Raw genomic sequence first — 27,125 nt, 5'->3', positions numbered from 1 at the left:
TCACTCTTAATACACTGTGGTCCGCTCTCGGCTCCCCGACTGCTAAACAGCTTGGGGCCCCCTCACTTCAAGGGGGCCCCTGCTGCCGCCCAGCACCATCCTGATTGTTTGCTGTCCTCGCTCCGCAGCGATGGAGGGAGCTCCCCCCTGACATCAGCTCCACCTTAACCCTTCACATCTCATCTGAACAGACTCGGCCAATGAAAACAACCCCTAAAAGGATCACTTGTTTCTATAATGGAGCACTTACACAGTTTCCTCCTTATAGGATATTTATTTACCCGCATTTATGGGCTTTGTCTCCGCATTTGAGCACACTTATTGTCAGTGATTTGGACAAAATGCATCAGCTAAATCAATGTAATGTAATGGCCCAATTTCCCCCTGCGTGTTCCCAGGTTTACCGGCTGGATGACTCCTGCTGCCTGTTCACCCTGCAGGGCCACTCCGGAGCCATCACCGCCATCTACATAGACGAGGTGGGCTGCCTCTCTCTCTGGCTCTGTGCCAGAGGGCTGCACTTCTTTCAGACAACCAAAAAGCTGTGGCTGTTAAAGTCAATGTTCTGAGAGTAGATCCGTCAATAAATAATGACACACACACACACACACACACACACACACACACACACACACACACACACACACACACACACACACACACACACACACACACACACACACACACACACACACACACACACGAGAACGCCTCCCCCCCTAATATCCACCTTTGATATGAAATCATAATTAATGTACAATTCAATCAACAACAGGCTGTTTTGGTCATTGCATACCTTCTCTGTGTGTGTGTGTGTGTGTGTGTGTGTGTGTGTGTGTGTGTGTGTGTGTGTCCACACCTGCTGTTGTGTGACCATCTCGTCTAACCCATCTTGCAGACCATGGTCTTGGCCAGTGGGGGGCAAGACGGCGCCATCTGTCTGTGGGACGTCCTCACAGGAAGTCGCGTCAGCCATGTGTATGGTCACCGCGGCGACGTGACCTCCCTGGTCTGCACCAACACCTGCGTCATCAGCTCGGGGCTGGACGACCTCATCTGCATCTGGGACCGCAGTACGGGCATCAAGCTGTACTCCATACAGCAGGTATGTGCTGTTGAACTGCAACGCCCATGTTCTGCCTCTGCATGCGCGTGGGGCCGGGATCATCTCTCAGTCAGCTGTTTATTGGCTGTGGTTCTTGTGCTGGGGATAAGAGGTCTTCACCGGTCTGGCCGAACCCTAGGATTTGAGACCCGACCTGGAACCATACAGGTTATCATATGTTGAATCAGAATAATCTACGATTTTAGCAGTATAATTTCATTTTTAGTAGCAATTTTCATATATATCCCATCCCAAAAGTGTTGGGATGGGATAAAATCACAAAACTGTATGTGATTTTATTGGTGCAAAGGACAGTCCCCCACCAAAAACAAGTGACGTTGACTGCCTTTTTATGGATGTTTGTGATTCAGATATAGTGACACTATGGTGTATGGTAAAACTTCTGTACACTTAGCCATCTAAATATATATGCATATTTAAGATCCGACCCCTGAAAGCTAACGCTTTCGCTACTCACTAAGAACGCTAAGCTGACCTCTACCCTCCAGGAGTAAAACACGCTAAGTTAGTGCTGGGCTAACCCCTCCGATGCCAGTGCTAGGCTACCATCTTCCCTCGAGGAATAAAGAGTGCTAAGCTAATACTAAGCTTCCCTCTCCCCTTGAAGAGTAAAGAACACAAAGCTAATGCTAGGCTCACCTTTCCCCTCCACCAGTAAAGAGTGCTAGGCTGAGAGTAAGCTAACCTCCCCCTCTCCTGCAGGAGGTGGGCTGCGGGGACAGTCTAGGTGTGATCTCGGACTCCCTGCTGGTGACGGGGGGCCAGGGCTGCGTGTCCTTCTGGGACCTGAACTTCGGGGACCTGCTGCAGACGGTGTACCTGGGCCAGACCAGCGACGGCCAGGGCGTCCGCCAGCTGCTGGTGCTCGACAACGCGGCCATCGTCTGCGACTTCGGCAGCGAGCTCAGCCTGGTGTACGTGCCCTCTGTGCTGGAGAAGCTGGACTGAGAGAGAGAGAGAGAGAGAGAGAGAGAGAGAGAGAGAGAGAGAGGGGGACACACGCACACAGACAAGACTGATGGGGACGGAGCAAGAGGGACACCACAGACTCTTCTGGACTCCATGCGTGTGTGTCAGAGGGGAGTGTCTTATTGGAGGAGTCCGTAAAGGGTCTGTCTCTGCAGCCTGGGGCCCCCCCGTTGGCCAGGGGTTAGCCGTCGGGGCCCCCTGGGGATGAGGCAAGGGGCGGGACTCGGGGCCCCTGCGGAGTTAGCCTTTGACCTTGTTGCTTGGAGGTCACGAGCGTCTTTTAAGGTTTGTTTTTTGTCGGAGCTGGCTGTTTTGATGCTCTCCGCGGAAGACGTCAAAGCGGTGGCCAGCTTCTATTTCTACGTTTCTATTTTCTACGTTCTACGTGGACGCGGTTCTGCCCACTATGCTGCTGATATGGGAGGGGCCTCACACCCCGCCTGGAGAGGAGAGGAAGACGATGCTGTCGTTGTCTTGAATACATGTGTTGTTTATTTCCTTGTGTTTAGTTTTTATTGTTTTTGTCAGGCTGCCTAGCTTGTTAGCATAGCTTAGCCCTAGCACACGGTCAGTGGAGGCCCATTGGAACTGAGTGAAGCAGATGCATTTTTGTGCGCATGTGTGAGAAAGGGGGATAGAAATAACCGAAAACACAGGCAGCAATCAATAGAGGGGCACGCACACAAGTAACAAGATTTAATTACTGTAACAAAAGTTATCTTCCCGAGTGGTGGGGGACTGTTTTTTATATGCATAAAATCTATTTATTAGTAAAGACATTTTGAATTCTTTATAAAACGCTAAACCTCGTTCCAAGAAATTATCTCAGTATAATTTCTTTTTTTAGTGTAGGGCCGGGAGGTTAATGATAAAATGTAATGATTGTTTTCTAATACTGAACACAAGGTAGTGTTTCTGGGACTCTGAGGCGCGGCCTAGCTTAGTGCTGGAGAATTAGCTTGATGCTAAAAAATCAGCCCAGTGTTGGAGTAGGCCTACTAACCTAGCGCTGAAGTACTAGCCTAGCACTGAAGCATTAGTCTAGCATGGAGACGCTAGCGTACCCTAGCGTTGAAGCACTAGCCCTAGACTAGCGCTTTATGAGTTACTGATCCTGAATGAAACCACCTCCCGTTATTACACCGCCGGCCCCCGCACCAGGTGAATAATCACCGTGAGTTTACACTGTCCCCGCTGCACCGGGCCCCCGTGAGATGTTTTTGACTCGCTGTTTACTGGACATGTTTCAGAACTAATGAAATCAAGTCGTTTGGACCGCAAGTATTTTATTTTATTATTTTCGGGGGTTGAGGTGTGTAATGGAATTAGTAGTAGTGTGTTAGTAGAGTAGTCGAGTGTTGATGTTTTTTTTTTTTTTTTCACAGTCCACTTTGACCTTAAAGCATGTAGGTTTATTACATGATTCATTACACTGATTCACTTGAGTTCCCAAGACAGCCCCACTCTATAGACCATCTCATCTTTGAAAGTGTCCCATGCCCAACAGTACACAGCACACTTCTCTAATCTGGGACCAGTGTTTATTTACCTGCTGGTTTAGACTGCTCTCTTCCTTCCCCTTACTGGGAGAAAAAAGAGATGATGGTAAACAGTTTAAAAATCAATATTTTAGGGTTTAGGGCTGCCAGGGAATGTCTCTTCTGCGGGGTAAAAGGCACACAGCACGACCAGAGTTTACACTTTACAGGCAAAAGGCCCAGCGACTAACCCATGTTTACCTGCAGGTATATGTGCCTCGAATGATAATGGGCCTCAACCTGTTCCGTAAGGTGACTTGGGCGGACCTTGTTAAACCAACCATTCAGTTGCTGTCGTCCAAACTGGCTTTGGAGACACTGATCTTATATGCACACTGTGGGACCGTTAGTCTTTATGATATCAATACCTTTTGATGATCATTTTTGTAAAACATGTGGATTGAAATCTAGTTCCCTTGCTGATGGAAGAGCTGGCCCTTGTTTGTTGGTGCATTACTTGTTCTAGACCCTGTCTGCTCTGCTGTCAGTCATCCCCCAGTCCCAGGCAGCAAACTTCCTCTCAAATCACTTTGAGAGAAAGAAGAAACCCCTCTGTTCACCTAGATAAGGATTCATCTTGGGGTGGCGCTACATTTAGTTTACAAGGTGGATTGTGAAACATAGTATGACAAGAAAGTGTGTGTGTGTGTGTGTGTGTGTGTGTGTGTGTGTGTGTGTGTGTGTGTGTGTGTGTGTGTGTGTGTGTGTGTGTGTGTGTGTGTGTGTGTGTGTGTGTGTGTGTGTGTGTGTTCCCAACCCGCCGTCATGTGGTAAATGTTTCACTGATGCTTGTGATACATACACAGAATGTATTTCCTCTGTAGTGAGTAAGCCATCATCTAACCCTTAGCCAATTGACCATGTCGTGAAGACCGGCTTCGACCCCAGAAACTGTTTTTCATTTACTGTATCTTCCCGGCGCTTTAACCCATGCACTAGGCCTAATAATGCCCCTAGAAGCTTGTGCTCACATACAGACACTTTTATCAAGTTGCTGACATGAACACCAGTGAAATTTAGTCATGAAGCTAGGCTACCTGTAGCCCCTTATCACTGGCACCCAGCTAAATGGAGGTGCTCTGTTTTTGGTTTCTTTTTGAACATTTTCATTCTTGTCAAAAAGATTATTATATTGATATAGTGGTACGAGACTGAGACTGGAATTTTGTTATCGTCGTGTCGCGATAAAAACTAAATGATGATATCTCAATGTATGCCGATCGTTTATAAGAATGTGTGTTAGGGCCCTTAAAGAACATCGGATTATCTATAGCAAAATGCTTAAACAAAAAAAAATCTTTTTTCTTAAATCTTAATATCGCTCAGCTAGCATCACACCGTCCCCCCAGCGACGGAACCTTCAGACTATCACAGCCCCGCCCACTGGTTCCCATGGCAATCCAGAGCTGCCTCCATCAATTGAGTGTTAATTTATTAGCGATTTGGTTTGTCGTATAAACCCGTAGGTGAGGAAGCTTTCAGATGTGTATTTGGATATTTTTCTTTGTATGTGAAATTGGTTATTCTGGACTGGGAAGAGAGACAAGGTGATTTAAGGTAGATTCACCCCCTTTTGGAGGATCAATTCCACATACTAATGCCACCAAATCAATGTAAACTAAACAAGCAGTCAGTGGGTTGTTATTATTGTTTCTGGATGGATTGATCTAAATGTATGGTACCTCGTATCCAATAATACAAGCGTCTTAATTACGATCAATATTTTAGTTGTCCCCCGGGTGACCATATCATCGCTAGGTTCAGCTCTGTTCCCGCTGCAACTGTACAGTTAAATGGTTTTATTTGTATGGCTGATTCACACATGACCCTCTGCTCTGGCTGTCAAGACAGGAAGATACAATGATCCATCTTGGGTTTAATGTTGCCGTGGAAACAAGCGAGAAAAGGCGGTTGGTTAAGCGAGAAGACAGGAAGGTAGTCGGGCTCTACTGCAGCCCTCTCCTCATACCTCTTCTTCTACTGTTTTGTAACCCAAGGTGAAACACTTTGTACTAATTTTCAAATAAAGAAGCTTTGATACCACACGTTTTCTAATTGGTTGGAGTCGTAATTTTTATATGGAATCTGGTGGCAATAGCATCCGGTGGTTAATATCACCAGGTTCTATTGACAATAATAGCATCTGGTGGATTCAAATGACTACGGATAATGTGTACAAGCAGTTTGGAAGATGTTTAGACGTTTTATGTGCAGTGAAGTTTGAAATAGATTCCACTACACAGTAAGTAAGTTGCCATAGTCTAGTTTTATTTAATATATTTACAGTGTTACAGAAGAGAGAAACGCAAGGGAAATAAATCAATTAGTTTAAATGTGTCGATTTTGTGTGGTTATAGCAACAATCAAGTCATACAACCTTACTGCAGATATCCCCATAACAAAAGTCATACAACATAATGACGGAGCATCTAAACACAGTGCAAACAATAGTTCGTCATTCAAATCATTCACGGTCCCAGACATCCCCCCCCCCTGCATCCTCCTCTGCAGTAACCACGGCAACTGCCACCTCAGAGGCGGGGGGGCGGGGGATGTGGGACGTCAGGTCAATGGGCTGAAGCACTAAAGTGTAAAGAGGTGCATGCTGGGGAATGTGGTGCTTTTTAATGCTCTAAGCGATCTAAGGCAGGGAGTGCAGAACTGGTATCCGTCCGTCCGCCGGAGAGGGAGCACGAGCGGTGGACAGTGACACAGGAAACAGACAGAGAGAGAGAGAGAGAGAGAGAGAGCACAGTGATTCTGTTGCTAAAGAGCTGGCCGACCCCAACCCCCCCCCCCCCCCCCCCTCCCCCGCACAAGACTGATCTTCCGCCGTCTACAAAGTGCTACAGGTGAGTGTCGCGGCCTAGAAGAGATCGCTTTTGATTTATTTTACGCCGGGTTCGAAAGCGTGGAGGCGTACGTGTGGAGGCTGGTCGCCGGTGCCGGCGGGCCCTCAGCTCTTGTTGAGGCTCCACAGGGGGTCCAGGCTGCTCAGGGGGTCGTCGGCCCCGCGCTCCCGGGCCCCCTGCAGGCCCTGGCCCTCGGTGGGCTGCAGGAAGCTCTGCCTGGTGACCCTCTGCTTGCCCATGCCCCCGCCCTCCATGGAGAAGGCCTCCGGCGCCAGGGAGGCAAGCAGCTCCAGGGAGGACGGGGCCGAGGCCGGGGGGGAGGGGGGGGAGGCGCCGGGGGCAGGGGGGCCGTCGGGCACCTCCGCCGCCGCTACGGGAGGAGAGGGGGCGAGGGCCGCGGAGGCGTCCACGCCGTTGGGAGGCGGGGAGGGGGTCTTGGCGGGGGAGGCGGCGGGCGGGGGGCTGAGGGAGGCCGGGGGCTGCTGGGGGCCCTCGGGGGCAGGCCAGGCGTCCTGGAGGGGCTGGGGGCCCGCCGGCAGGGGCTGGTCCTCCAGGCTCCAGGGGGCGTCGGCGGGCTGGTCCGAGAGGCTGGGCGTGCGGATGCTGAGCTTGGCGATGGTGGCCTGGATGGAGCTGATGGGCATGTCCCCCCCCAGGACCAGGTCCTGCTGGGACTCCTGTCTGGAGTAAGGCTGGGGGGGGGACAGTGAATCATGGTTAGAGCGTCGTTAATGATGTTATGGTTAAAGTCTGTTTAATTATGCTATGGTTTAAATCTGGTTAATGATGTTATGGTTAAAGTCTGGTTAATGATGGTATGGTTAAAGTCTGGTTAATGATGCTATGGTTCAATTCTGGTTAATGAGGTTATTATGGTTAAAGTCTGGTTAATGATGTTATGGTTAAAGTCTGGTTAATGATGGTATGGTTAAAGTCTGTTAAATTATGTTATGGTTAAAGTCTGGTTACTGATGTTATGGTTTAAGTCTTGCTAATATCCATACGGTTATAGTCTGGTTAATAGTATTATGGTTAAGGTCTGGTTAATAGCTTCATGGTTAAAGTCTTGTTAATAATGTTCTGCATCCCTGTACTGCTGATGTGTGTTCTCACCTTGGTGGCTGCAGTGCTGGTGTTCTTGCTGTAGGTGGCGCTGGTGATGCCATGGCGCTGCAGCAGGGCCTCTGCATGCTTCAGGACGGCTTCGTAGCAGAACTTCAGGTGCAGCTGGACACACACAAGGACACACACCACCATTAATACATGCTTAATTCCAATTTTGTTTGTTTTCTGGGTTTTAGGCCGCTGTCACACTTGCGGTTTCAATGCATATTTTATCCTCAGATCGAGCCAGGGCACATTAACTGTCAGGTGTGGAAAGAACCGATGACCTGGACCACATCCGGAGGTGGTCCGGCTTGCATTCTCATCAGATCGCCTAGGTGTGTTGACAGCAATCTGGGCACAATGTGGGCAGACGACTTGCTAATGTGTCCAAACCCGACCCATGCCAGGATTCATCCAGTGCATTAGTCTGGTGAAACCAGACCACCCAAGATCTCGCTGCCTACGAACCTTCTGGGCATCTCTGAATGCAAGTTAGTCGTTTGACCAGCTATGAGAAGGGCCGCTCACAGAGCGAAGGCCCTTACATGTTACGAAACGACGCCCTACCCGAGATTATGATCCCCTAGTCATTCTCTTCCGCTGTGTAAAAACTGGAGTCAACAAATCATTTCGTAACACAAGCAAGCTTTTTAAATAGGTGATCCGAGGAGCATTGCATCATTTGATCACGTTTTATCTCATAGATGAAGTAAAGGATTTCCAGCGACAATGTTTCTTAACTCTCCTAATTGCTTCCACCCAGTATTTGAAACGACATCTTGGAGTTATAAGTTGTGGGGTTTAACTGAGACTCAATAGCCGTTTGAGTTGTGAGAGCGCTCCCCTGGGGTGCACTCTTTTCAGGAGAAATGAGTCGGTCTGTGTGTGTGTGTGTGTGTGTGTGTGTGTGTGTGTGTGTGTGTGTGTGTGTGTGTGTGTGTGTGTGTGTGTGTGTGTGTGTGTGTGTGTGTGTGTGTGTGTGTGTGTGTGAGTGTGTGAGAGACCTTCTCCTGCAGCATGTTCTTCCTCTGCTGCCTCATCTTCTTCACCAGCAGCGGCAGGTCGGGGATGCAGTTCCCGGCCTCCAGCTCCTGCAGTGCCGCGTACAGCAGGCAGAAGGCGCCGGTGCGCCCCACACCCGAACTGCACCCGCAAGACACCAGAAGAAGAGGAAGAACAACAGTGTTTATCGTATGTTAAAGACAGCTGATCCATATGGCTGACTGGGGTCACCTTCTCTTTCCAGGACCGCTAATGTCCACCTCTGCACTTCATGCAATCCCCTTGTTTTCTCCTTGCATTGCCATGTTTGGCCTGATTAGTATAGGCTAGTTATAAGTTAAAACGATATAACTAATGTGCAAGTAATGTTGCTGATGGGAGGGTAAAAAGGTAGTCAGGTAGAGGTTAAAAGATCAGTACATCGATGTGAACACTACAGTAATACTAGTCTACTGTCTGGAATCTCTTCAAACTTAAACCAGGGTAGCACAGTCGGAGACCCTGAGTGAGTGACCCACCTGCAGTGCACTATGATGGGGGTGTGAAGGGGTCTCTGGTGCTGGAAGTGACCCTGGACCTCCTGGATGAAACCCAGCAGGCTGCCCTTACTGTCTGGCGGACCCCTTGTTAGAACCAGAGAGAGAAGGACCGGATTAGGACAGATCTGACCAGTACTGTCTGGTGAGGATGACAGATAAAGGCTGGTAGTAGACCTGGTCTGGTTAGAACAACCAAGAGAAGGGATGGTTTAAACCGGATCAAGCCAACACTGTCTGGTTAGAACTACAGAAAGAAGGTCTGCTTTAGATTTGATCTAATCTTCTTTATCGATGCCCTAACCATTTTGATACTGTACAAAAACGTAGATACTGTATTTTTGCTGTGAATTTACTAGGTATATTATTGTTATGTTGCCGTTTCACTCCTCTTAACCATCGTGCTCAAGATAACAAGTGTAATCTCCTTGGAGATTAATAGGCACAGTTGTTCGATTTAGTTGAAATAGAGGAAGTAGCATTTGTCACAACTGATCCCGGTCATGCTATAAAGCTTTACACTTGAATTATGGAAGTGGAGCCATTAAAATGCTCAAACACAACGACGGTACAAAAAAAGTAGCACAGAGTTGCTGTGGGTCATAACACACCCTATCCTGCCTAGAACTCTTTGCCCATAACACATTTTGTAAAAAGCTCCTAGTATCTAATTCTAGCTGAATCACATCGAGCCGTTATCAAAGAAAGAGGTCCCCACTCACAGCTCGGGCCAGGAGTTGTACTGCAGGTGGACCACGGTGCGCTTCAGGCTCTGGTCGCGGTACTGCAGGCTGATCATGCGCTCCACGTGGGTGGGCGTGGTCTTCTGCGTGGTCAGGATGAGCGTGATTGGTCCCTGGGAGACCTGCTGGCCACGCTCTGTAGGGAAGTACCGCAGGACTTTCCCCTGGGTGGGGGAGAAACACACCATGTATGTTCCCAGATCAGAATCAGGACATAAGGAACAACGCAATCTCCATGCAGCCCGTCCTACTGCCCTTAACGTAGCTGTGGGCGGTTTCATTCATTATGTATGTTTTCTAATCTACAAAGAGGAGCCACCTCCACAGCTAGGAGAGCAACCTTTACCGTTATGTCCTTTAGCAGATTTTAAACCAATCCTCCATAAGGACACCCCACGGTTCATTTGTGGGCCTTACGGATCAAACCCAAGACCAAACCCCCCGCTATCCACACGCCCAGTCGACCCACACGCCGCCCCCCCCTCTCACCTTCTCCAGCTCCTGGTCCGACACCAGCATGACCACCAGCGCCACCTTCTGCTCGTACACCATGAGCCAGAAGTCGGCCGCCGTGCCGGCGAGCGGCGCCTGCGTGGCGATGAGCCGCGGGCAGAAGGCCGACAGCTCCTCCACGTAGCTGGCGTTGATGTAGTCGTCCTTGCCCGAGAGCAGCACCACGCGGTTGACGTCGTAGGGCATGACGTCCTGGTGGCGGTTCTTCATGCTGTAGCAGCGGGCGATGGCGATGGACCGCTGGCGCGCGTCCTTCTCCTGCTGCTCCTGCAGCTCCCTCCAGCGGGCGTCCAGCACCGAGGCCCCGCCCTCGCCCTCCGACGGCAGCTCCAGGGCGTCCACCTGCGCCCGGTAGCGCTCCAGCTGCCCGTGGAGCCGGGCGATGCGCTCGGGTGCCTGGTAGGGGTCCCCCTGGATCAGGGACACGCCCCCGGCGCCCTTCTTGCGGCGCTCCCCGTCCTGGGGGTCCGCCTTGGTGGGCTGCAGGACGTTGGCGGGGGCCTTGGGCCCCCCCGGGAGGCTCTCGGGGCTGGAGGAGAGCAGGTCGTCCGTGTTGGAGTTCTGCCGCTGGAAGAGCGAGGTGGAGCCGGCGGGGGAGGGGACGGCGGGCGACGGCGAGGGCGGGGCCGGCGCTCCTCCGGGCGTGGGGGCCGGGGAGGGCCTCTGCTGGGGGGTCAGTCCCAGAGAGGAGGGGGCCGGGGAGGGGGAAGGCGAGGGGGAAGGCGAGGGGGCGGGCGGGATGCTGTTGGGCGTGAGGGCGACGGGCAGACCCCCCGGCGAGGGCTGGATCATGTGCTGCTGGGCGGGGGGGATCTGCTGGGCGCCGTGCGGGGCCATCATGCCGCCCGGCTGGGGGGCCCCCGGGGGGGCGTTGGCCCCGGGGCCCGGGGTGTAGACGGCGGGAGCGGGGTGGGCCTGGAGGTGCGGTGGGTGCAGAGGCTGCGGCGCCAGGGGCTGCTGCGGCATCATCGGCGGCCCCCCCGGGTAGCACACGGGCCCCATGTGGGGCGGCTGGCCCTGGGGCAGGCCGGCCATCCCCATGGGCTGCTGGGGCAGGTGGGCCATCGGCAGCTGCCCGGGCAGGGGCTGCTGCTGCTGGGGCGGCTGCATGGGGCCGCCGGGCATCTGGGGCCGGGGACCGGGGGGCATGTGCATCTGCTGGTGGGGGTGAGGGTGGTGGGGGCCCATCTGCTGCTGCGGCGCACCGGGGTGCCCTGGGACCTGCTTGGGCTGCTGGGCCATCATGTGATGCGGGGGCAGCCCGGGGGGAATGTGCTGGTTGCCGGGCAGGATGTAAGGCTGGGGCCCGGCCGGCGGCAGCTGGGGCCCGGGCAGCATGTGGGGGTGCATGGTGTGAGGAGGCATGGGGCCCGGCATCATCTGGGGATGCTGCTGGGGCAGATACCCCTGTGGGGGCTGATAGCCCTGGGGCATTGGGGCACCGTGCTGGGGCTGATGCTGTTGTGGGTGCTGGGGCTGATGCTGGGGCTGTTGTGGATGCTGGGGCTGTTGTGGGTGCTGGGGCTGATGCTGTTGTGGGTGCTGGGGCTGTTGTGGGTGCGGGGGCTGATGTGGGTGCTGACCAGGGTGCTGTGGCGGGTGCTGGGGCTGATGTGGGTGCTGACCAGGGTGCTGTGGCGGGTGCTGGGGCTGCGTCATGTAGCCTTTATGTGGGTGGGGCTGCCCGGGGAACACCTGTGGGTACTGGGGAGGCAGGCCCGGCCTCTGCTGCGGAGCCATGTACCCGTGGGGGTAGGCCTGCGGGGGTCCCGGCATGGCTGCGGGGCCGGCAGGGTACCCCTGGGGCATCTGCTGCCTGGGAGGCTGGGGGAACTGCTGGGGCGGGGGTCCTTGCATGGGCATGCCCGGCTGGGGCACGAACTGCGGGTACGGTCCCATCTGGGGCGGGGCCGGGTAGCCCGCGGGGGCCGCCGGGCCCCGGGGGTAGCGCTGGGTGGGGGCGTAGCTGGGGATGGGCGTCTGGATGCTGTCCACGGTGGTGGTGGACGGACGGACCGGGGGGGACGCGACCGGGCCAGGGTGGGGGGCCTGGGGAGGGCCGTACCCGGACACCGCCGCGTGGGGGGGCATCTGCGGCGGGCCCTGGGCGTGCGTCTGGGGGCGGGGCCCGCCCGGGCCGGGGTACTGGGCCATGCGGGCCAGGAGCTCCGGCGGGGGCAGGTTGGCGGGGAAGCGGTGGGTGGCCCCGTGGGGCCCCACGGCGCCGGGCCAGGGCAGGGAGGCGCTGCCGGGGGGCAGGTAGGCCTCGGCGGGGTGGGACGCGAGGTCGGGGGGCATGCTGCGCAGCTCCTCGGGCAGGTCGCCCCCCAGGGCCAGGATGGCGGCACTGAGCTGGGCCAGCTCGGGGTCGTCCAGGCTGGAGCAGGCCGAGTCGCTGTCAGAGTTCTTGGCCATCAGGGTGGGCTTGGCTGCGGTGGGCCGGGCTGGGGGCTTCTTCAGGGCCTCCCTGAGGAAGGACACGACAGACGAGGGACAAAGCTCAACAAACACACTAATAGAATAGAAAAGAATATGACTATCTTTATTATCTTTACAGCGAGATAAAATATATACAAGAAAGGTTAAAAATGGATGACAAATAAAGATAAATATATATATATTTTTTTTATATAAAAATAAAAATTGAAAGATGGAAATATACCGATCACTTAGAATAAGAATAGCAGCGGAGGTAAACGGTATTGAACAGCAGTGTTGTCCAGTTTTCTTTTTGTAGTGCAAATTGTATTCAGGATGGTTTTTTTTTTTAAAGGTGCTTGTGAAATTAAATCTAGTTAAATAGTGAATGGTTAACGGTGTAATGGGTAAAAGTCTATCCATGGTGAAAGTCCAACCCCATCCACCAAGCGTCCTGTGGGTGAGAGCCCCGCGGCCCGGAGCCCTGCACGCCAGGCGTGGGTCCCCTTACCGCTCCAGCGCGCCCTTCCTCTGCTCTGCCCGGGCCTGGCACAGGGTCCTGGCCCGCTCCAGCAGCCGCGAGGCCTTGGCCTCCAGGTCGTCGTAGAACTCCTTGCCCTCCTGGGACTTCTTCATCAGGTCCTCGTAGGCCTCGTAGGACGCCACCAGCGTCTGCACCGTGGCGTTCCACTGCTGCTCCGTGCGGGCCAGCCCCTTGCGGACCGTGGCGTACTGGACGTTGGCCTCCGTCAGCGCCTTCAGGATGTTGTCCTGGGCCGCCAGGTTCTGCTCGATGTACACCTTCACCTGCTCGTACTTCTTCAGCTGCTCCTCGAACAACCGCTGGGGACGCAGGGGGCAAAAAGGTCTTCAATGGACGGGAGGGGCCGCTCGATTATGGGAAAAATCATAATCACGATTATTTTGGTCAATATTGAAATCATCTTTTTTAGTGTCAAAACATGTTTTTTTGTAACTGAGAACTTGGAAATTCCGCCTTAAAAACATACACAAAATTAGAGCTGTGTTGAAAAAATCGATTTTCCGATTTTTAATCGATTCGCATATTAATGACCGATTATCGATTCGTACGTCCAAAGATCGATTTTTTTTAATTAAAATTTTTTATTTATTTTTTTTCAGTTTCAGTACTTCTCAGTTTATTAAGTGTGAGCAGTTTTAAAATAAAAATGCTTTTGGTAGCAACCGCTTTTGGGTGAATTCTTAATTATTTTCAAGCATAATAATAATGCACTGGTTAGTGTCCCAGTAGGAATCCACTGTTGCAGATATAGTCACCTCAATGATGTCCTCCATTTATTGTCCTGAATTATCTTTCTTGAAGGTAGATTGACCCTTAACCTTTTCATCAGTCTTCCAGCCATCAGTAACTACCAATACTTGTAAGATTTGCCGTTTAATATTGATATAATACTAGTTTTAATATTTTGCTTCTCTACAGTCATGAAGTGAAGGAAACGGTTCAAATACATTTTTCATTTTTAATAACATTAACCCCCGGATCGAATCGAAATCGGATCGAATCGGAAATCAGATCAAAATCGGATCGAATCGGATGGAATCTGAGAAAATCTGAAAAAAATCGATTCTGAAACTTAAAAATCAGAATCGAATCGATTCTTGAAATTTGAATCGAAACCCAGCTCTACACAAAATGGTCAATTTTTTTTTTTTCAATCTAAAATGATAAACAGATATGTATCCAGCTGTTCTGCCCTTTCTATAAAACATTAAAAAAAATAATTAAAAAAATCAAAAAAATCAATTGTGTAATTTTTTTGTGATCGTTTGACGCTAAAATCGAAATTGCGATCAAAATTTGATTAATCGCCCGGCCCTAATGGATGGGTACGGGCTGTGATATCCAACACACGTGTGTGTTTGTGCGCGTGTGTTTACCTTCATGTCGGCCCTGTCCGTGGTGACCAGGGAGGAAGTGATGTCATCTTGCTGGATGAGGTCACGCAGCTGTTTCTCCAGGGAGCTCCTCTGGTCCCTCATCTCCTGGACCTTCCCCAGAATACGCTTCATACACTGGAGCCCCGCCACCTCCTCTGAACACACACAAGGTATACATACGCTCACAGAGATATCCACAGATATACATGATGTACATACATGTGTCAGACCCACTGGCCCAACATGAAACTAAATACTTTTGTTACTTGACGTGTTTAATCCTTTATTCAAACAAATTGTCCTGGCCGGATCGTGACTCTTTACTGGCGCCAGGCCACAAGCGAACTCTCTTAAACATAAAGATATACATAGATAAACAGACAGATACAGCTAAACATGCAGACACACACACACACGGTAGATAAACAGATAGATGCAGCTGTACATACAGACAGACACACAGTAACTCAACATACACACATGCATGTTATGCACGCGCACACACACACACACACGTGCCAGCTCACCCTCGTTGAGCTGGGGCCGTGGCAGGGCGTCCCTCAGGCTGTCCAGGGGTCCCCCCAGCAGCCGCAGGTTGCTGATGTGGAGGTTCATGGCTCGGTGGAGCTCCGTGTTGGTGAAGCTCGCCTTCTCGTGGGCCTCGGCGTATTTCTCCAGGTCCCGGCGGATCTCGGTCAGCGCCTGGGCCTGGGCGGCGGGGTGGACCTCGGGGGCCTCCTGCAGGGCCCGCAGCCCGGCCTGGTCCTCCTCCAGGACATCCCGGATCTCCCGGAGCGAGGCCTCAACGTCGGTGAACACCCCCGACAACACTGCATGCATGGTAGGAAAGAATTGAGCCCATTTGATTGTGTGTGTGTGTCTTTCAAATGAAGGCATTGCATATTTACGTGTGTGTGTGTGTGTGTGTGTGTGTGTGTGTGTGTGTGTGTGTGTGTGTGTGTGTGTGTGTGTGTGTGTGTGTGTGTGTGTGTGTGTGTGTGTGTGTTCCCTACTGACCCTGCATGGACTGCACCAGGCTCTTGACGGTGTCCGGCCGCACGCTGAGCGCAGCACACTTCTCCATGAGTACGGGGGGGAGGTGGCTGTACAGCTCCAGGTTGTCTACAGATTCCAGCTCCAAGCCCAGGGAGTCCATGAACTGCCTGCAGACACACACACACACACACACACACACACACACACACACACACACACACACACACACACACACACACACACACACACACACACACACACACACACACACACACACACACACACACACACACACACACACAAAGAGCGAGTATAAGTCATCCACTGCTCTCCTAGTCTCCTAGTCCTGTTTGAATACTATGTTTCTGTCTGGACCTGACCACTCTGCATCAGTTGCGTCTTAAAGACAAAAGTATAATTCTAAGCAATATGCATTTCATCTAGTCTTACATTCACAAAACTTAAATGTAATAAATGCAAAAGAAAATATTTGTAACTAGATTTTAGCCACAAGCTGATATATATGTATAGAATGAAAAACATGTTGGCAAATCCACAACTGGTTGGATTGGTACAGAGCAGGAACCGCTCAAACAAGCTACCTTTCATACATTCCTGCAAGCCAGTGCTTGTACGCCAACCTTTGAAGCGTCTAAGAGGCAGAACAGGGACAGCGATGGAGAGAGGTGTAGAAGTGAAATACGTACTCCAGAGTGTCGTTCTTGCTCTCTATCTTGGTCATGATGTCTCGCAGAAGCTTGGCTTTCTCCTCACTGCAAAGAACACAAATCCTTTTAATATGACACGAGTATTAACATTGTCTATGACACTATAACCACATTCTCTGTGGGTTCAACCCAGCCCAGATACCTTGCCGGTGTGCTCCTCCAGACATGTCATAACCTTCCCATAACCTTTCGCTCCAGGTAGGTATAAGCTGTTTGCAAACAATTTCGGAAGTGAAAAATCTGTGGCACAACTCAACAGTAGGCCCACCTGTAGAGAGAGGAGGCCTCGTGGGCGGCCATGGGCACCAGCTTGGCGAACAGGTCGGGTCCGGTCACGCTGGGATCGGTGGGGTTGACCGGCAGGGCTTTCACCAGCGGGGCGCCTGGGAGAGAGAGGAGGCGGGCTGCACTTTAACTGGAGCCGCTCACCAGCTGTCGAGCCAACGCCGTTCAGGCTGAGCAAACATTGGTGGGCCCGTCGACCAATCAGATTGCCAAACCTTTGACGGAGGCCAGGGTTTCCAAATTTGGAACCGTTTCGTGGTAGATGAAGTCGTTGTCTTTCTTAGCAGAGTTGAATCTATGTGTAGAAAAAAAACATGAAAACTAAGAGATAATAAATATGACTGGAAATAATTGTTGGCCTTTAACCTAAACTACGAAATACCCAACTGTGGTGACTATAAAACAACAAAACAACACGAGTTTCTTACTTCCCACCGATAACATCCATGGTGAATCTCAAGGCGTCTTGGACACTATCCGGTTGACCCTTGTCCAGACAACAGAAAACACATCCCCACACAGGTCAGGCTACAGTGGCATTAACCAGGGGTCCTACCAGGGCAGGAAGAAGAGACTGTTCTGTTGTGACTGTACCTTGGCCAGCTTGGTGGCTTCGTTCAGTTTGTCCAATGAACTCTGCAGGTAGGCCAGCTGAAGGAAATACATCACAGTGAGTGAGGAAGCGGATTTAATAAGGTCATTATACGACCGACCAGTGAGAGCAGGAGAAGGAAAAGATCAACTAAGCAAGCGCAACAGTCCATGTAATCCAGATCACATTAAGAAATAGGGTCGGGTATATTTAATTTAGGCCTACCCTCTCTCCATACTTCTGCTGTTCCTCCGCTTGTTTTCCCATGTGGAACTGTGGAGAGTAGAAATACAGTAGAAATGTCAAAAATTAAAATCACCATGGCTCTGTGCACAGATATTTGCTGTCTGTCTCTCTGTCTGTCTCTGTCTCTCTCTCTCTGTCTGTCTGTGACTCACGTGGGCGATGGAAGCAAAGTAGTAGATCTTCATCTGGACCAGTTTCTTCCAGTCCTTCTGGATCTTCCCCAGCATGGAGGCCGTCTCAGAGTTCTCCAGGGCCCGGCAGGCCTCCTTATAGTAGTCCACCACCTAGACCCCGGTGGGCAGGGAGAGAGAGTTGGAGGCAGAGAGAGTGAGACTAATATACCAACACAAGACATTGTAAGTCAAAAGGCACCTGCCGTAATTGATGATAGATTTCTGGTTTCGATGCCAATAGCAGTTGCAATACCGGTGTAACTAAGGTCCGAGAGTTACCTGAGCACTGATGCGCGCCACCAGGAAGCTCTTCCTGTTGTCCAACATGGACTTCTCCAGGAGACATTCCTGGGCCTGGCCCTATAGAGAAAGGTTAAAGGTTAAATGCATTCAAAGAGTGTGGAGTGTGTGTGTGTGGTATAGGGATCGACCGATATGGATTTTTTAGGGCCGATACCGATTTTTTTCGTCAGCCTTAGCCGATGACCGTTACGCCGATACCGATTTTCTTGAGCCAATATTTGGAGCCGATACTGCTTTTGCTCCCTCAATTTACATCACAAAAATTACACAATGGTGATAACAAATGTGACAAGCTTCAATTAAAAAAATAAAATTAAAAAAATAAAATTATTGAACGGTCTGTAAAAAATGCCGGTAATTAAGAAAAAAAGATTTAACCCTAAAATAATATCGGCTGGCCGCTATATCAGTGGATCACTAGTGTGGTGTGTCATCTGTTGCATGTGTCATACCAGCATCAGGTTGATGTTGAGGTTGAGGATCTGGTGACTCATGTCCACGCTGAAGTTGTGGTTGAAATGGTCCCTCAGGTAGGAGAAGGCCCCCGCTGAGCACTGGAAGTGAGTGCACGACACCTTCATCCCCTGAACACACACACACACACACACACACACACACACACACACACACACACACACACACACACACACACACACACACACACACACACACACACACACACACACACACACACACACACACACACACACACACACACACACAATTAGTTGCTGGTTTGTTAAACTGACCCATCTGGGAAGTCACACTCATCCTGTTTTGATAGGGGCAGGCACTTTCAAAAACTAATTTGCAGGTGAATGGATGGCCCATCTGTAAAAAATTATAATTAAGAAAAATAACGATCATGTTTCCATAGGAACAAGATCGGTGGAGAACCTTACCTCCTCGGACACTCTGTTGTCCATGGCTCCCAACATGGAGTGCAGGGCCCCTATGGAGAACCAGGCACAAGCTAGTTAGTCTGGATCATTCTCATGCATAACACCTGCAACATGGTGAATCAATTAACAACCAAGTGATGATTGGGATTAATTAAGGTGTCAAGTGTTTTTGTTTTTCCCACGACTAGGTGAAAGTAAGACATTGGCTTTGTTTAAGATGATTGTTTAGCAAATCTTAAGCAGCAAAGGAAACACAAAAGTCAGTGGACAGATAATGTAAACATAATAAAACCATTATTTTTTTATAGTGTAAATTTGTGTAATCAATTTCAGATGCCAAGTCTGCATGCAACATTAACAAATAGGTCAGAAAGTTTCTTTGCTTTCCCTACTGCTCTGACATTAGAGGTTCCCTGAAGACAATCAATGTACAATATAATCTAATGCATGTGTCTGCTATTGCCATAAAATCAGCTAGAAATTAAATTTGGGTTTTTATAATTTGCTCTAATCTGTAACAACAGCTAACTGGGCTAGCTAGGAGATAACAAGTGGTGCTGACTCACCCAGGCCTGGTGTAATAACAGCTCACTGAGTCAGTGGACAGTGACTCACCCAGGTTGTAAAGGATGCAGGCCTGCTCGTAGCTGATGTCCTCGTGGGTGATCGTCTTCCCAGAAAATATCTCTGTCCTGAGAGAGGAGGGAACATTTACATTTTGTATCTCTTTGAGAGTGAGTGAGTGAGTGAGTGAGTGAGTGAGTGAGTGAGTGAGTGAGTGAGTGAGTGAGTGAGTGAGTGACTGACTGAGTGACTGAGTGAGTGCTCCCACCATGATATGGGCACGGCAGCTTCCTGTCCGGGCGCCAGGGGGACCCTGCTCTGGAGGTAATGCAGCTGTCCAAAGTACTTCCTCAGGGTACTGCAGCCCTCAAAGTCCCTGGTTACGTTCACAGCACTCTGGAGGACACACACATCACATACACAGGGTGTAAATAAATGACACAGCAGATGAAAGTAAACAGCGCAATCAGGTAGGGCTGGGCGATTAATCTAATTTTGATCGCGATTTCTATATTTTAGCGTCAAACGTTCAAACTCAAAAATAATCGTTTGAATAATGGTGATTTTAATATTGACCAGAATAATGGTGATTGTGATTTTTTCCATAATCGAGCAGCCCTATAATCAGGGATTGATTAAGACACAATAGAGCAGTGCATCACCAACCTGCCGCAGGGTCTCCAGTTTCTTCAGCTGCTCGTTGTAGTTGTCTGGGTTCTCCCCATAGTTCTTCAGGATGAACTGAGGGGTAGGAGAGAGAGATTGAGCGAGGAAGAAGCAGTGGGTAACTAATAGGACATGCCTGTTTCCTGTAACAGGCATGGGAAGATCGGCCAACAGGCAGATCCTGCATAACCCATAAAGTAATCAGCAGAACCAGGTGAACCGTTTTCACCTGGCTGTTCGATGAGCTCTCAGTATCAAAGATCAGAACCCCAAATGGTTATGACCATCACCGAGAAGTTTCACTTGACCAGCAATGTTTAGTCTTCAGTTTTTCTCTCCTGTTCAAATAAATATATAATTTTTGTAGTATTCTAAGATTATTTATTGAGATGATATATTGAACTATGTCAAAATGTATCATGTTAACTATATGAATTCATGAACTGCATTAGGTTCCCCAATGAGGATTTCTTATGCGTGAAATCATATTATCTGTGTGTATGTAAATGTCCCGTCCCTAGCCTCAGAATGATCCTAGAAGATTGCAACCTTAGTTGTTCTTTAATCAAGGTACCTTTTGCCGCAGGCTTACGACCTACCCAATGCAAATTTAATTCCAGCCCTTTAACCTTCATGATTCTTACTTTTTACACATCACGCAATTATGATGTTGGTGTTTTCAGTCCTTCCATCACAAGATGCAGGGTTATGCTGCCTTGTGGAGTTTGCATGGTGTTTTCTTTCAACAAAGGTTATCTAAAAGCAAACAGCTAGCCAGAGTGACATTGCAGATGGAATTATAGATTACAGATAATGAGTCCAAGGTTAGAATGTTAACTATACAGGTTCTAACCAATGGCTTCACCTTGTCCCTCCTGTGGGGCAGGAAGTAATCCCATAATGCACTGCGAGGGCCTGATCAGTGGCTAGGCTATCATTAGCAAGGAGCTCCTTTATTTCAACCTCAGCAGTGCACTTTGGCATGCGCTCACATAACCAAAACACTCACCGGTCTTATCTCCAGTTACCTTCTCTCTCGTACTGATGGCATATTTACACCCCCCCCCCCACACCCATCTTTCCTACCCTCTTCACTCATAAATTTCCTTCCTTCCTACCTTTTACATACGCTCTTTAAATACTGTGTCCATGCCATGAATAAATTCCCACATCATATTGTATGAAAGAAGCAGCAACATCAAACAGGTCCAACCCCATCTTTTAAAGTTGTTCAGTGAACTGAATTACTAGAACCTGTGGGTGTGTTTGCCAATAAACAAATATATTTGAATGTTGATAATACGGTGATAGGCCTAGGGATTGCTTCTGGCATCTTAACAGGCCAGGATAAGAGCATCTTTGAAGAAAGAGGTCAACAACAAAAATAAAATATAATTATAGATCTATATATAGATATAAATAGAGAACCCATAATGGGAAATAGTTTTAGTCTTCATCTTTGTCGTCATCGGTTGATAGCCCAGAGTCACAGACCTTTATCTATGGTTGAAACGTTGAAAAATAGGACGACCAAGAAAGGATCTAGAAACAAGACATTTCAAAGAAGGGGGACTTGTTATTTCTGCCATAGAGCACAGATAACATTAATTTGGTTCCTGTCAAGCATGAAAGGAACTTGTTGCGGTGGGTATTCTTTTTGTGGCAATCAACTCATTACACTAACGTTACAGTCAGTCACAGAAAGAGACGTGCTCGAACACATCTTAATTTCAGCTTTAGCCACCATACCAGATTAACAGAATCCTAGTTTGGCTGATGTTTATTAGTAGCAGTGATAACAAAACCTGATGGAGTTGAGCATGTGAAATGTGCATCACCATTCGTGACGGGCAATGACTTAATGGTCAGTCAATACGCAGTTGTGTTACCAACGGATGATAGTAGTAGACTTCTGGGCTGTCATTGGCAAAGACTGTGCAGTACTATATACAAATCACAATAGTCCTAATTACAACTACACTGTGAAATGACATGTTAGCAAACAAAGGCGGTGGCTGAGGAGGGTGTCAAGAACGTAACCCCCATACAATAATCAACAACACCCAGCTGCTTCATCACGAAATGGGTCTGCTTGTAGGTGAAATCAGCCAGTGTTGTCATGCAGACATTCATCCTAATTATGCAGTCGATCACTCGGATCGGTACGTTGTCGGGGTCCTGTTGCTTCCCTTCTCAGCCCAGCTCACCTGCCTGACCGCGGGGCTGAACGGGAACTCCCCAGCCTCCTTCAGATCCAGCCAGATCATCGGCATGCGTGGGACCGCTTCCATCGCGGCCTATTTTGAATCCCACCGCAATATAGGTGGTTGAGATCGGACAATCCCGTGTGTATGTTTTTTATGTGTTAACGGTTTTTCGTGTATAATTCCCAAACAACTGTGTCATGTATCCCTGAACACTTCGACAGGAAGCGAACTGGGACGTGACGAAACGAAACCTTTGTCGACCCTTTGGATTGTGGGAAATGTAGTTCCGTGGGTCTTTTGAGCCTAAGGTCAATACGTTATGGTATAGCCAAGGCTACTGGTATGCAATTATAATTAGTGTTTATTTACGTTCACTAGTAACTTCTCTATTAAAATATGAAAGATATGTGTGATACAAATGCTACAGCTATGTATTACAATTTAAACGTCTATTTGGATGTCTAGTCGTCTGTCTTGTTAGTTACCAGATGCCAATTAAGGCTACGTATAGGTGTTGAATCCTAAATACTGTTGGGAACATTTCTTAATACACTTTCGAGAACTCTCCAAATGGTCTTCTTATCAGTGCACTTTAGGCGTAACTTAATGGGATGATTATTGACCGTATTAGGCGATATATTTTTTGTAGCCATTGGTTTTTATTCGACTATTAATGCATTTAACTTCACATGAATATTGGGCGCAGTATTATTTTATGGTTTATTTATTTATATTACTAAACTATTCCAAGCCACATATTTTCCATCCCGCCCAACGAGTCTGCGCACTAGCCGTAGCCGCCATATTGGACCCACAAATAATAAAAACAAATGCATTTTCTGCTTAGCAAGGAGAGTTGCTAAAGTATACATATCAAACACCAATTTATATCACCAGATCCCGAAAAGCACCCTTCGACTGCACGTATCCTGAGGCAAGTATAACTTTGGGTTAACTTATTCCAGAGACAGGCAAAAGCATTATTAAAGGAAGATACCAGCTCAGAAGCTGAAGCTAATGTTAACTTAAAGAATATCTCAGCTACGTTTTTCGCATTGCAATCCAACGTCAGTGATTGTTCACTGCTTTATATAATACATAGAAACGTGTTTTCCGACCAAATTTTCGTTGGATCTGATGTTTATTAATAAAACTCAGCAGAGCTTTCCTCTTCTAAGAGACAGCCCAGTAGCGTTAGCGGATGTGGAAATAGCAAGTACCACTCGTTTGCTTTCGGCAACTTCCACCGGAACAAAGCTAAAGGATTTAGGGATATCGTATTTGTCTCATGTAGAGGCTTTTTACACACATCCTGTGTTGGTTTTGCAGGACTTATTGAAATGCAACAACTTTGCTCAGAACAGTAGTTGTAGGTATAGGCCCCGCGAAAGCAATGGCATAATGTGCTTGCCGTGAATGCATAGAAAGCTATGATAAAATGTAACTAAAACGTTGCATTCAATTGTATGTCTCATCCGTTTGAAATGATTTTTAATGTGTATTTATTTAAATTGATAAGGAACCATATCCACAATAACAGTATACTATTTTATGAATACATTCACAAATATACGCTACAGTGCTACGAACTCATTGTTATTATGCATTCGAAACGAGACTGTCACGGAGATTATGAGTTATAACTACAATTGTGTTGAACTTGCATTAATGTATTTTGAATTCCATAGCTGCTGAAGTATTTTGCAAATCATGTATTATGTTCTTCAAACATGTCCTGTAATACTTAATTGCGCTTAAATGTCTTTGTTCAAGGCAGCCTACATCCAATAAATGGAATATCCCAATTAAACTAGTATCGCCTAAATAACCTATTCATGTTATCAGATCATGTTATAGACACATACAATTTACCAACTTGATATATGTAATGTCTAGACATCTAACAATGAAAATAGGCTAAATGTTTCAATATAATGGTATTGGTGAACTGCTAAATATTACCTACTTACTGTGCAAAATATTATTAAACATTTTCACGCATTTTTATTCTAATTATTTCCGTTCAATGAGCGCAATAAACGTTTAATAATGTATGTTAATTAGTAATCGGTTATGGCCTGTTGTGACTCTCTTTTAGCAGCAGATGTCGCTGGTATACCTTGGCAAGCGGTTGCTGGAGGCTGCGAGGGTCGGTCAGGACGATGACGTTCGAATATTGATGGCCAACGGGGCTCCATTCACAACCGATTGGGTGAGGCAGTTGTGTATGTGAGATTAGCTGTGGCAATTACGGGAATAACTCAAGCATTCGAAATATTGACTGCTGACAAACATGGTTCTTCTTCATTAGCAAAACAATTAATAGACCTGAATCACAGTCCTAGCCTAACCGAACGCTAACAACACATGCTTGTGTAACAATGTGCAAATATTAAATCATTTCTGGTTGAAACTAAAGCAGAGTGCTATTCAAAAATTGACGAGACCGAGAGGAACCAAATAAATGTATATGGTTTTGATGTCATATATAACAATTCAATATAAATGATTGTTACAGATTGTTGAAAATATGAATTATATGAGGTGACACGGGTATAAAACAATCAAAATTGACAAGAAAATATTGTGGGCACTTGTAGAGAAGCAAGCAATGGTAAGTCAAATTGAATTACGGACCGTAGACATTCACAGAAGTGATTGCATGCAATTTTTGGAAATATATATTTTTTCCAAGATTGGAACCAAACATTGCTTTGTCATTTATTATATTTTCTGCTGGAAAATGTATGATGGTTTCATCCTCTAAAAAAATAATGTGGAAAAGAACAGTCATCGTTCCATCTGTTGTTTTGGCCCACAGGCTATAGCCCCATCTCTACAGGGATCAAAACTGCAAACATGGTTATCTTTGTACGAGCAAGGCCAACTGGTTCCTTTTACTGTTTCAACCATATGCTATATATAAGGGTGGTTTCTTGTTGCGTTTTGGGGCTTGAATGAACATCCTTTTGGATGCTCTGTATGAAATGACATCCATTCGTTTCAGAGTAATCACTCAGGTCATCAGATACTGATCGACTGAACCCAACAACGGTTGGAACAACTGACTTTAAATTATTTGTTGTATTCTGAGTAATCTGGTTTATCAAAATATTTTAATACTGCGGTGCCCTTGCGTAAAAAACGAACCAAAGCATAACAAACCTCACGTTTCCATTTTTAATATAACTCGCAATCATTAATTGCTATTTGAAAATAGCAAATGAATAAAATGTATAACGGGGCGTAGCAAATCACTATTCTCAAACTGAATTTAGTTAATTTGGACTCATAGAATCACATTTGAATAATGAAGGAAGTATAAAAAATATATTATCATGAAATTATGCAAACTCTTTCACCATCAATCACAACTCTAGAGGGTAGCCATTTTATCCCCCCTTCTCCAACTGTCATTTTAAGCTGGGAACGTCACCGCTGCACCTGGCAGCTCAGTATGGCCACCACTCCACCGCTGAGGTGCTGCTCCGTGCGGGCGTCAGCAGGGACGCCCGCACCAAGGTGGACAGGACCCCTCTCCATATGGCAGCAACCGAGGGACACTCCAGTATAGTGGAGCTGCTGGTCAGGGTAAGAGTGATGATCAAGATTCTGAGTGTGTTTGTGTGTGAGTGTGCGTGTGTGTGGTCCTAATGTTCACTAACAACTAGGTAGCAGATGAAAACATTTTTGCAGTCGCTTTTATCCAACTTGCAGTGAGTATTTCTTAGGGATGCATGTCATCGATGAACGGGGCAACTCCCTCAGAGACGCCTTCTAGAGGGTGGACCTGCGGGGCATTGGGGTTTTCACCCAGAACCTTTTGTCCCTTGCCCTGTTCTCGCCATGCCAGTTATGATCATCCCTGGTCTGTTCTCCTCCCGGCCTCCGGGGGGCCGCCATACCGCTGGTCCAACCCCCCCCCCCCTCCCTGTCTTGCTTTTGCAGAGCGGTGCGGACATCAACGCCAAAGACATGCTGAAGATGACGGCGCTGCACTGGGCGGCGCAGAACGGGCACCGCCGCGCGGCCGAGCTGCTCCTGCAGCACGGCGCCGACGTCCACTCGCTCAGCAAGTTTGACAAGACGCCGTTTGACATCGCCATGGACACCAGCAACACAGAGCTGATGATCCTGCTACAGGTGTGGTGGGGGGGGGGGGGGGGGGGGAGTTTGAGTAACGGCAAGCCGTGCATGAAAAATATGGGGTTGGAAGGGAGAGAGGGAGAGGCAGAAAGGGTGGGTTGGGAGGGAGACAGGATGGGGGGGAGGCAGAGAATAAAAGGACAGTGGAGAGGCGGCTGGGAGGGCAGGAGAGACTGACGGCTCAGCAGTGGAGAGAGGGAGAACGAGACGGAGAACGGCCGAGAGCGATTAGGTAAAAGCAGTATAGAACGGAGAAAAAGAGCCTAGACAGGCAGACAAGTGGAGAGCAGGAGGGATATAAATAGATGGATAGAGTTAAACGACAAAAGGGGATATGAAGAGACAGACAAAGGCATCAGACAGAGAGAGAGGGGAGAGTAAGTGTAGGAGAAAGTAAGACAGCAGGAAACCTAGTGGTGGAGGCAATCACAGGAAGAAAGGCTTGCACCACAGCCCTTATAACAGAGGGAGGCAGAGAGACCTTCACCCTCCAAGCCAAACGCTTTGGAGTGGAAAATCAGCACGGCCACTTGAACACGAGTCAAATATGAATTCTTCTTCTGGAGAAAGCGTGGGAGCGAAGGCGAGAAAGA

The 27,125-nt window shown here is 48.4% G+C and overlaps 3 protein-coding genes across 3 annotated transcripts in view; 2 read left to right on the top strand and 1 right to left on the bottom strand.

Moving 5' to 3' along the window:
* Window positions 1–5,678, top strand: part of scap (SREBF chaperone) — a 33,479-nt gene extending 27,801 nt beyond the window's left edge. The window contains 3 exon segments of the mRNA XM_060065819.1: window positions 399–479; window positions 899–1,105; window positions 1,829–5,678. Of these exon segments, the coding sequence (XP_059921802.1) occupies window positions 399–479; window positions 899–1,105; window positions 1,829–2,074 (534 nt within the window). The 3' untranslated portion in view covers window positions 2,075–5,678.
* A 202-nt stretch (window positions 5,679–5,880) lies between these two features.
* On the bottom strand, window positions 5,881–22,622 carry ptpn23a (protein tyrosine phosphatase, non-receptor type 23, a). Its single transcript, XM_060065815.1, has 24 exons — window positions 22,387–22,622; window positions 20,180–20,254; window positions 19,782–19,909; window positions 19,565–19,641; window positions 18,950–18,999; window positions 18,500–18,631; window positions 18,024–18,104; window positions 17,724–17,855; window positions 17,551–17,598; window positions 17,328–17,384; window positions 17,162–17,220; window positions 16,949–17,028; window positions 16,717–16,831; window positions 16,428–16,493; window positions 15,742–15,887; window positions 15,252–15,554; window positions 14,725–14,879; window positions 13,316–13,647; window positions 10,363–12,853; window positions 9,853–10,037; window positions 9,113–9,217; window positions 8,597–8,735; window positions 7,599–7,712; window positions 5,881–7,177 (listed from the first exon to the last, which is right to left on the bottom strand). The coding sequence occupies exons 1-24, from the start codon at window positions 22,468–22,470 to the stop codon at window positions 6,590–6,592; spliced, it is 5,742 nt and encodes a 1,913-aa protein (XP_059921798.1). The 5' UTR covers window positions 22,471–22,622; the 3' UTR covers window positions 5,881–6,589.
* Window positions 22,623–23,166: 544 nt separating this feature from the next.
* LOC132467528 (GA-binding protein subunit beta-2-like) overlaps window positions 23,167–27,125 on the top strand; it is a 5,384-nt gene continuing 1,425 nt past the window's right edge. The window contains exons 1-4 of the mRNA XM_060064859.1: window positions 23,167–23,320; window positions 24,488–24,598; window positions 25,810–25,977; window positions 26,335–26,529. Coding sequence (XP_059920842.1) covers window positions 24,491–24,598; window positions 25,810–25,977; window positions 26,335–26,529 — 471 coding nt within the window. The 5' untranslated portion in view covers window positions 23,167–23,320; window positions 24,488–24,490. The remainder of the gene's footprint in view (window positions 23,321–24,487; window positions 24,599–25,809; window positions 25,978–26,334; window positions 26,530–27,125) is intronic.

This window comes from Gadus macrocephalus, chromosome 11, assembly GCF_031168955.1.
Source record: "Gadus macrocephalus chromosome 11, ASM3116895v1".
Classification (NCBI taxonomy): Eukaryota; Metazoa; Chordata; class Actinopteri; order Gadiformes; family Gadidae; genus Gadus; species Gadus macrocephalus.
Note: the sequence above shows the minus strand (reverse complement) of the source record. Positions and strands in the feature narration are given on the sequence as shown.

What these genes read in the sequence shown, in the direction of transcription:
- ptpn23a (XM_060065815.1), bottom strand. Translation starts at nt 22,470, where the DNA reads ATGGAAGCGGTCCCACGCATGCCGATGATCTGGCTGGATCTGAAGGAG. An exon ending in AACTGGAGACCCTGCGGCAG is followed by an intron (nt 19,910 to 20,179) that starts GTTGGTGATGCA and finishes TGTGTCCTCCAG; the next exon opens with AGTGCTGTGAACGTAACCAG. An exon ending in CTGCATCCTTTACAACCTGG is followed by an intron (nt 19,000 to 19,564) that starts GTGAGTCACTGT and finishes GGTTCTCCATAG; the next exon opens with GGGCCCTGCACTCCATGTTG.